Source organism: Erythrolamprus reginae, chromosome Z (assembly GCF_031021105.1).
Source record: "Erythrolamprus reginae isolate rEryReg1 chromosome Z, rEryReg1.hap1, whole genome shotgun sequence".
Lineage (NCBI taxonomy): Eukaryota > Metazoa > Chordata > Lepidosauria > Squamata > Dipsadidae > Erythrolamprus > Erythrolamprus reginae.
This window is the reverse complement of record NC_091963.1, coordinates 643,218-654,015: the sequence shown is the minus strand read 5'-3', so window position 1 is coordinate 654,015 and position 10,798 is coordinate 643,218. Positions and strand designations below refer to the sequence as shown.

At 47.4% G+C, this 10,798-nt stretch overlaps 1 protein-coding gene across 1 annotated transcript; it reads left to right on the top strand.

Moving 5' to 3' along the window:
* Positions 1-5,132: 5,132 nt before the first annotated feature.
* LOC139153214 (cyclin-dependent kinase 5 activator 1-like) lies at positions 5,133-6,083 on the top strand. The gene has a single exon (XM_070726857.1). It carries the CDS (start codon positions 5,133-5,135, stop codon positions 6,081-6,083), a length of 951 nt encoding a protein of 316 aa, XP_070582958.1.
* Positions 6,084-10,798: the final 4,715 nt, after the last annotated feature.

Below are 10,798 nucleotides of genomic sequence, written 5' to 3'. Positions count from 1 at the left end.
CTGTGAGCAGTGAGTCCCTGTTTGTGTGTTGGTTTTTGCTTTCAGTCTGACATGAATTCTTTTCCTACTTTGACAAAATAGCAGCTTAAGCAATGCCAACACCTTTCCCCCATCCGTCCATCCATCCCTGATGATGTTCCCTAGCTGGGTCACGAAACGTCTGCAAGAAACCCACCAAGCTGGGAGAGCACCAAGGACCCCACCGTCCTTCCTCCTCCTCCTCCTCTTCCTCCTCCTCTGTAAACTGCCCTCTCTTTGAGCGCCCCAAGGACCCCCTACCCCACTCCCACTCCTCCATCTCCGGTTTGAACTGGGGAAAAAGAGGGAGAGACCCTGGGTTTTCCATTTCTTCTCTTAAGATAGCCAATAGCACCTTCTCAACATCCTCCCCACCCCTTCTTTCTTTCTCCCCCTCCCCCCGTTGACAAATCACGCCCCCAAAATAGACATGCCACCAGAAGGCAACAACCTACTTTTAACACACAAAAAAGGAGGCAAAAAATAAACAAGCAAATATCCCTTAATTATCTTCCAATAGCGTCTCCCCTCAAACAGCCCCCCCCAAAATGTGAGCTCTTTTGGAGGGGTGGTGGACAACAAGTCCCATCCTCCTGAGCCCCAGAGATCCCCACCCCCCCTACCCCAAGTACAGACCCATTTCTTGTTCAGGAGACTGAACGGCCATGAAAATAATAATAATAAAAAAAATATACATAAACTAAAAAACCGAATTGGGACTTATGACTGTGGCAGCATCGTGTGAGTGGGGGCTGAGCTGGGTTTTGACCACCCGAAGTGAGTTTCGCTTATCAAAGGCACAAATCCTGAAACGACGGGGGTGATTCGGCTAAGGAAAGTCCTGCCCCCCTGCTTTGCTCAATAGCCTGGAGCAAATGTGAAATATGGGGGCAGGACTCATGTAACGACGGCTCATGTAACGACGGCTCATGTAACGACGACTCATGTAACGACAACATGAGAAAGTATTATTTTATTGAATGAGTAGTAGATACTTGGAACAAACTTCCAGCAGACGTGGTTGGTAAATCCACAGGAACTGAATTTAAACATGCCTGGGATAAACATAGATCCATCCTAAGATAAAACACAGGAAAGAGTATAAGGGCAGACTAGATGGACCATGGGGTCTTTTTCTGCCGTCAGTCTTCTATGGTTCTATGTTTCTCAAATGGGGCTGGGTGACTTTGGGACCAATTGCTGGGAGACGGTGAGTTCTAGTCCTTCCTTATGTGTTAACATGACCTGGATGATTTTGAACCAATCACTGGGAGATTGTGACTTCTAGTCCTGCCTCTGGCACAAAATGTTAGTTTGGGTCAATCGCTAGGCGACAGTGAGTTGTAGTTCTGCTTAGGCGTGAAAGCCACCTGGTTGATTTTTGAACCAATCACCAAGAGGCTGTGAGTTCTAGTCCCACTAAATGAATTAGGGCCAATCACTGGGAGGCAGTGAGTTCTAGTCCAGCCACAGGGATGACCCGATTCCCTTTTCTCAAGGCAAGCCACCTCGCAGGGCAGTTGTTGTGGGGAGAATAGGAGGAGAAAAATGTATTATTACCTTAAGTTCTTCTCCAGAAAGGAAGGATAGAAATAGATAAGAAATAAAATTTTTAAAATGAGGCGAGCATTTAATATTTGTGCCTAATTGCAATTTTTCGCGGCAACCGCAACACAACAGGATCCTATCACACATTTCAGCTACGTCATGTCTCACTTGTGAATCTCACCTTCCAGGTTCTACAGGTGGTCCTCACCTTATGACTGTTCATTTAGCGACTGGAGAGACCAGGGCACTGAAATAAGTGCAGCCTCCCCATGATCAAGTGCTCAAAATGACACTAGTTCATACTTCTTCTTCTTCTTCTTCTTCTTCTTATTATTATTATTATTATTATTATTATTATTATTAATTTATTAATTTATTTATTTTATTTTATTTTATTTATTTATTGAATTTGTATGCCGCCCCTCTCCGGAGACTCAGGGTGGCTAACAGCAATAATAAGACAGCGTATAACAATAATCCAATACTAAAAACAATTAAAAACCATTATAATAAAAAACCAAACATACATACAGACATACCATGTATAAAATTGTAAAGGCCTAGGGGGAAAGAGTATCTCAATTCCCCCATGCCTGGCGGCAGAGGTGGGTTTTAAGTAGCTTACGAAAGGCAAGGAGGGTGGGGGCAATTCGAATCTCTGGGGGGAGTTGGTTCCAGAGGGCCAGGGCTGCCACAGAGAAGGCTCTTCCCCTGGGTCCCGCCAAGTGGCATTGTTTGACGGGACCCGGAGAAGACCCACTCTGTGGGACCTAACTGGTTGCTGGGATTCGTGCAGCAGAAGGCGGTCTCGGAGATATTATTATTATTATTATTATTATTATTATTATTATTATTATTATTTATTAGATTTGTATGCCGCCCCTCTCCGTAGACTTGGGGTGGCTCACAGCAATGATAAAAACAATATATAATGAGAAATCTAATAGTTAGAATCTAAAATAACAATAATACATTTAAAAAGTCTAAAAAACAAGAAACCCCAATATATAAAAACATACATACAGTCATATCCTAAGATTTTTATTAATATTGCTTCTTCATTGCTTATTTGACCCCTATGACAAAGTGTTGTACCACATGATTCTTGAGAAATGTACAGTATATTTTATTTTATGTACGCTGAGAGCATCTGCACCAAGACAAATTCCTTGTGTGTCCAATCACACTTGGCCAATAAAAATTCTATTCTATTCTATTCTATTCTATTCTATATCATGCACAAATAACTACATGGGTAGGGGGAGATGTTTCAGTTCCCCCACGCTTGACGACAGAGGTGGGTTTTAAGGAGTTTACGAAAGTTTGTGTTGGTGGCTGGGCCCCAAGATCACATGACAGAGAGTCCTCAACTTACAGCGGTTCCCTTAATGATGGTCGCAGCATCCTGTGGTCCCATGAGTCCCGCAAAGCTGGGGGGGGGGGAGCCAGATTCATGGGCGGGTAGAAAAAACTGCGGTGATTCAGTTTAACAACGGGGGTGAGAAAAGTCACTTAAATGATTCACTTAGCGACAGAAATTGGGGCTCAATTGTATTGCACATGTGAAGCATGCAATCGCGACAACAGCCATTTTGTGTCCTCCCCTTTTGTGGTCGCCTTTGAGTTATGACGGCTTACACAACCACCTCAAATGGACCAATCTTCATTTGCTAAGCAAAGTGCTAAGAAAGTGGCCCCCGATTTCATCAACTGTTTCGGCTCAGCATGGTTGTTAAGCAAGTCCCTGTGGTTGTTAAATAAATCAGATGGTCATTAAGTGAATCCAGTGCCCCCCCCAACATGTCACAAATGTTGATCACATGACACTGGGATGTTTTTCATCAATACCTGTCAGCCAAATTTCAATCACAGCACTGTTGGTTGCAAGTGTGAGGACTGGTCATCAATCCCTTCCCCCCCCCCCAGCACTGTGGTAATGTGGTTGTTATTCAAGGAGTATGCTTGCAAATGGTGGGGGGGAGGGGGTGCCATCACTTTGGAAGATTTATTCCAAGGAAGAACCCTTACAGCGACCAGTTAGGTCCCACAGAGTGGATCTTCTCGGGGTCCCGTCAACTAAGCAATGTTGCCTGGCGGGACCCAGGGGAAGAGCCTTCTCTGTGGTGGCCCCGGCCCTCTGGAACCAACTCCCCCCACAGATTAGAACTGCCCCCACCCTCCCTGTCTTTCGTAAACAACTTAAAACCCACTTCTGCCTTCAGTCATGGGGGAATTAAGATTCCTTTCCCCCCCTAGGCCTTTACAATTCTATGCATGGTGTGTATGTCTGTATGTTTGGTTTTAATGGATTTTGAATCATTTCTAATACCAAATTATTATTGTACACTGTTTTATTGTCGCTGTTAGCCGCCCAGAGTCTCCGGAGAGGGGCGGCATACAAATCCAATAAATAAATAAAATAAAATAAATAAATAAATAAATATTGGAAGTCTTTTAATTCTAGTTTTTTGACATAAGAGCTACATAGGGGGAATCCTATCCCCATGGAACTCATGGCCACAGGATGCAGAGATTTTTTTCCCACGATGGCTTTCAAAGGAGAAGGGGAGAAAAGCCAGGAAAAATTTTCTGTCGGGTTTTGGGGAGGGGGGGAAACGAGCACCCCCAAATTCTCTTGCAGGGTAGTGTGTGTGTGTGTGTGTGTGTGTGTGTGTGTGTGAGAGAGAGAAGGACTGGGGGGAAGGAGGAAAGGAAGGGAGAAGCCCCTGACCTCCCACGCAGACCCTCCCATGCGCCCCCTGCCAAAACCCCACGCTGAGCATCCCCCTCCCCCTCCTCTTCCAAACTGCAGATCCCCAAACCTTCCCCCACTCAAGCTGGGGGGGCGGCGGGAGAGAGAGGTGAGTGAGGGGGGGTCTCCGCTGGCCGCCCCTCTTCCCCACTTGCAATGCCACGCGTGTCCCGCGCCCACCCGTCCTCCCGCCTTCCCTTCCCCTCCCTCCCTTACGACGCCTCGCCCTCCGCGCGCGGCTGCGGCGCTTTTGCGCATCTGCACCCGGCGGAGCCGCGGGAGAGGAGAGGAGCGGAGAGCCGCCGGCCGCCCGGCTTTTCCTCCCGGGAGGGGGGGGGCGTCTGGAGCGAAGGGGACGGAACGGCCGGAGGAGATTTGCTGCAGGAGGAGGAAAGCCGGGGAAAAGAGCGCGCAATGCCCGGGGAAGAAGGAGCGGCGGCGGAGGAGAGAGGGGAGATGCTACCCGGAGTCCGTCGGGATCCCACGGGGCGCCCAGAGGATCGGGCGTAGTTCCGGAGAAGCGCCCGGGCTGTCTCTGGACCTCCATCGCGACCCGCAGCTGTGCGACCGGCTGGTCTCTGAACCTTCCCACCTTTCTCCCTCCGGGATTGAGCAGCCCCGCGGACCCTCGACGGTCTTGCCATGCCGCCTGGGAGCCCTGATTTGGAGCTGCGGGGCTGAGCCGGCACCCCGTTTCCCCGCGATGTGAGGCCAGGCAGGCTGAGTGGTTGCACAGCACAGCCCTTGTGACTCCCTGCCACCCGCCTTGCTGCTGCTTCTGCTGCCGCCCTGCCCTCCCTCCCACTTTGCCGACATGGGCACCGTGCTGTCTCTCTCGCCGGGTGGTGGTGGTGGTGGCAAAGCAAGCCTGCCTGAGGAGGGGTCCACCAGCTCGCTGGCCCACTACCCGAGCGGCCTGCCTAGCGGGAAGGGAAGTGGGCAGAAGGCGGACAAGACCCTCAAGAGACCCTCCATGTTCATCCCGGCACTGACGTGGAAGCGACTGGTGGCCTCGACCAAAAAGCGGGGCTCTCGAGCCAAAGGCGCTGCCCTCCCTAGCAAGAACATCCCTACGGGGAAAGAGGTAGCCCATCTCAACCACGAGAACATCCAGAAGTCACTCTCTTGCGCCAACCTCGCTGGCTACGACGAAGGCGGCCCACCGTTGGCACCGCTCAGCACCAAGGGCCTCTCCACCACCACCGTGGGCCCGGCCGGCTCCTTGCTGAAGCCCGGTGGGTCCTCCTCGTCCCCCCGACGGGTTATCGTCCAGGCGTCCACCAGCGAGCTTCTGAAATGCCTCGGCGAGTTTCTCTGCCGCCGTTGTTACCGGCTGAAGCACCTGTCGCCCACCGAGCCTATCCTGTGGCTGCGCAGCGTGGACCGCTCCCTGCTGCTACAAGGTTGGCAGGACCAGGCCTTCGTCACGCCAGCCAACGTGGTTTTCGTCTACCTGCTGTGCCGGGAGATGATCGACGGGGACCTGGTGGGCAACGAGCACGACCTCCAGGCGGCCCTGCTCACCTGCCTCTACCTGTCCTACTCCTACATGGGGAACGAGATCTCCTACCCGCTGAAGCCCTTCCTGGTGGAGGCCTCCAAGGACATCTTCTGGAACCGCTGCCTGCACATCATCCATGCCATGAGTGCCAAAATGTTGAGGATCAACGCCGACCCCCACTTCTTCACTCAGGTCTTCGCCGACCTCAAAAACGAAGGCAACGCCGTGGCCCCCGAGGACTTTGGCCGCGTCCTGGACCGGTGACTGTGGTGGACCTCTTCACAACTTAAGTGTTCTGTGGGACCGGGGAAGGCTCACTGGGGATCGGGTTCGAATGATGGGGCAGAAGGACTGGCCGTTCCTGCATCCCGACGGGCTCTGTGGAGTTCCGGTTTCAGAGACGGGGGGGGGGGGGCATGGAAGAGGAACAAATGTAATGTTCCTCCCCACCTTGGTTCAACCCAATGGGGAGAGGAAGGGTGTCACCTTCTGAAAAGCCTGTAATACAAGAAGTCCTCGAGTTACGACGGCAAGGTGTTTGTTCAGCCAGTTTTGCCCTGTTTTATGTCCTTCCTTGTCTCCGTTGTGTTTATACCCAAATTACTGCAGTTGTTCAGTTAGCAACACGGCTGTTAAGTGGATCTGACTTAACTAGAAGGTTGCAAAACGCGAATCAGGAGGCGTTGGGACGGGCAGCCGCCCTAAACACCAACCAGTGTCCAAGGGCTCTGGGACCGTTGAAATGCGGCAGCGGTTGTAGGCGTGAAAAACCGGTTCAAAGTCTCTTTTTCCCCCAGTGCTGTTGGAAGTTCGAATAGTCACTAAATGAACTGTTGTAAGTCGAGGATTATCTGTACTTCTTATATAGGCTTTTCCCCTTGTCATTTCTTCTGCCAAAACAAGCAAACAAACCAAGAAATAACATTGGGAAGGAAAAGTATTAATGTCGCCCCTGAATCCATTTCCTTTCAATTTTGCTTCAAAATGGATCTTTTAAAATTCTCTCTCTCTCTCTCTATGTTTAACTATAGATAGCTAAATCTATCTAACCTTTTTCTCTCTCTCTCTCTCCCTAACCCTCTCTATTTCTTTATTTATATATATATATATATAATGTCTTTCTCTCTCCCTAACCCTCTCTATTTCTATCTACCTACCTACCTGACTATTTATCTATCTATATTTCTCTCTAATCCTTCTGTTGTTCTCTCTCTTCCTAAACCTTCCTTCCTTCCTTTCTTTCTCTTTCTTTCTTTCCTTCTTTCCTCCCTCCCTCTCTCTGCCTCTTTATGTATCTAATCTCTCTATCCCTATTTCTAGCTACCTACTGTTTTCCCCTGAAAATAAGACCCTGTTTTAATATTTTTGAACCCTTAAGTAATGCTCTGCTTTATTGCCATGCACTTCAAAGATCAATTGGGCTTATTATCAGCGGAAGTCTTATTTTGGGGAAAACATGGTATCTATCTATCTCTCTGTCTGTCTTTCTGTCTGTCTATCTATCTCCATCTATCTATCTTTATCTAATCACCTCTCTCTCTCTCTCTCTCTGTCTATCTGCCTACCTACCTACCCACCCACCCACCTTATCTACCCTATCTATCTATCTATCTATCTATCTATCTATCTATCTATCTATCTATCTAATCTATTTTTCTAGTATATATCTCTCTTCCCTTCCTTCTCTCTCTCTCTCTATCTACATATCTGTCTATATCTATCTATCTATCTATCTATCTATCTATCTTTCTATCTATCTATCTATCTATCTATCTATCTATCTAATCTATTTTTCTAGTATATCTCTCTTCCTTCTCTCTTTCTCTCTCTATCTACTTATCTGTCTATATCTATCTATCTATCTATCTATCTATCTAATCTATCTATCTATCTATCTATCTATATCTATCTAATCTATTTTTCTAGTATATATCTCTCTTCCTTCCTTTCTTCCTTCCTTCCTTCTCTCTCTCTCTCTATCTACATATCTGTCTATATCTATATCTATCTATCTATCTATCTATCTATCTATCTATCTATCTATCTATCTATCTATCTATCTAATCTATTTTTCTAGTATATCTCTCTTCCTTCTCTCTTTCTCTCTCTATCTATTTATCTGTCTATATCTATCTATCTATCTATCTATCTATCTATCTATTTATATATCTATCGCTCTCTCTCTCTCTCCCATTTTTATTTTGAGTTTCTGACTGTGCAAGAGTGAGCGTGCAAATGAAGGATGAAGGAAAGAGGCTGGTTATGATCTTGGCCTGTGAGAGGCACAGCCGAATTGGAAAGTGATTTGAAAACAGGGAGCCCCGGTGAAGAAACCCATCCAGAGACGTCTCCTTAGGGCAGAGTAGGTCAACAAAGTCAAGATGGCTGCCACAAGCATGCCATCAAAAAACCCTTGGTATTTTGATGTTATTTTCACTTTTCTTAACCCTCCGGGTAGTCCTTGACTTATGAACCCCCCCCGAATGTCAGGGGTCCAGTGAATTTCGCCCCATTGTACGACCTGCCTTGCCACCGTCACTAAACGGATCCCCATGCTCTTTCAATGAGTCAGTCAGCCCTCTGGCTCCCCTGAACTCTTTCATCCTCAAATTACAACCGCTGTGCGGCCCAACCTAAACGTGACAGGGCTTCAGGGAATTTTGCCCCATTTTACAGCCTGCAGCCCCATCGTTAAGCAGATCCCAGCCGTTGTTCTGTTATCAACATGGCTGCCAAGTAAAACCGAGCTTCCCCTCGACTTGACTTGTTGTTGCACAGTCACTGAAGGGGATTCGCATGACAGCCCCCTGCGACCGTCGTAAGTACGAGTCAGTGGCTGTGCGTCAAAATTTCAATCGCACAAATTACGAATTTCGTATTTTAGGGGGGAAAGGTCGTGCGTCCCTTTTGTCAAGGCTGAAAAACGGTCCCATTATCACTTGCTTCGGGGCTGTCATAACATTGAACCGTCACTAAATGAAGCATTGTAAATCGAGGACTGCCTGTATTCCTGCTTGTTCGGTTGCCAGCCCTGAGTTCTGATCCTGCCACTGCCATTCTGCCAAGGAGTTTTGGGAACCCATTTTGGGGGTCTTGAACCCTAAATACGGGGTTATTTTTATGGTTCATGTTCCCAAATGGCTGATCACGGTTGGGTCCCTCATTTTTCGTCCTTGTGTTGTGACCGTTTTACTCCGACGCAGAATAAGACATTTTCATGCAGAAGGCTAAACCAAAGGAAAACAATGGGGTGGGAGATGGGATGTTCCATTTTTAAACATGGGGAGGGTCTCTTTGTTTCCCCACCCTGAGCTTAGTTTTTCAACAATATTTTTTTTTGCTTTCAAATGATGGGATTTTAAATTTAATATGAAATTCATAAATTTATATATATATATATTTCATTTAAAGTAGTCATATGACCTTTGTTTCTGAGGGAGGGGACTTCGGGCCCCCATCCCAGAAAAAGGAATGGGCGCTGGTGCTTCCCAAGGGATGCTGGGAACTGTAGTTTTATAGGACTGCTGACTGTCCCTTTTCAGAACTACAAATAGTCCTAGACTTACGACGGCTCGTTTAGTGACTTGAAAATCAGAACAGATCCCCCCCTCACCTCAAAAGGATCCAGTTCTGAAGCCCCAGTCACCAGCCCCCTGCCTCCAGTATAGAGTCCTTGACATATAACCGCGCCAAATTCACATCACTATCTGAGACATCCATTAATGGATTCTTCAATGAATTGAAATGAGTTCTATTAAGTTGAAAATTTTGGCGCTGTCGTCGCTTTGAGCGAACACTCGTAAGACCAAGGACGATGGCAATTCACAAAAGTTTGGGCGTTTATTTCTTGGTGTTTCGGGAGAAACAGCCCCTGGAGATCCACTGCTTCACTTTACGGCCATGGGCATTGCTTAACGGCCACTGCGCTCATTTAAACCAAAAAGTCGTAAGATTATGTCAGTCATACGAGTGGGCCTTTTTTACAATCGTTAGCTTACCAACATAATGGTCAGGCTGCATTTACAGTCATAAGTTGAGGACTGTCCGTAGAAATATCCCAGGAACCTATTGCAGTTTTTGTTGGTAAGCGAGGCAGATGTTGAGCAAATCATGCCAAATTTTAACAATCTCCTCCCCCTGCAAATATTAAGCAAATTACTGCAGTTCCATCAGCTGGTCGCTAAGCGAATCCAACTCCCCCCTTCCCCCCCAATTGGAAGGTCGCAAAAGAGATCACATGACCCCAGGACAGGACAGACCATTCGCCGAACGCTGGATTTTTTTGGATGACTTAACAGTGGGGAAGATAAAATAATTGCTAAGAGTTTGTCCTGGTTGGAAGTCCGTCCTTTCTGGGCCGTGTTGTACATCCAGGATTCACTAAATGAATGGCCATAAACTGAGGACTCCCTGTATTGAATTAGACAGGATTTTCCCCAAGCTGGGCAGTTTTCTGGCTGACGTTTTTTGACCCAAGTAGGAAACCACATCAGTGCTAGAAAGGAAGAGAATTGAGGAGGTGGGTTGTGGCTGTCTTAGCGCCCTTTTAAGGGTAGTGTTTTTCTTGCAAACGTTTCATGACCAAACTAGGTAACAACATCAGGGCGAGAAGAAGCGGGGTGTGTGGAGAGGAAAAGTTTTGGGGTTCTTGGTGCTCTCTGAGCTGGGTGTTTTCCTGGCAGATGTCTCATGACCGAACTAGACAACATCATCAGGGTTAGGAAGGAGGAGGACAACAATAACCGTGGGGTCCTCCGTCATTAAACAAATATTTGTAAGTCGAGGACTAGCTGTAGCAGCCCTTGGAGACCCAGACGGTGGGTTTTATGTCACCCTGAGCTCAGGAACTGAAAGTGCTTGTCTCGGGTTCCTAGAGGTCATCAAGACAATCCAACCAATTGAACTACATCCCCACTGTTAAGTCTTTGGAGAGGGTTGGCATACAAATCTAATAAATTATTATTAATTATTATTACATC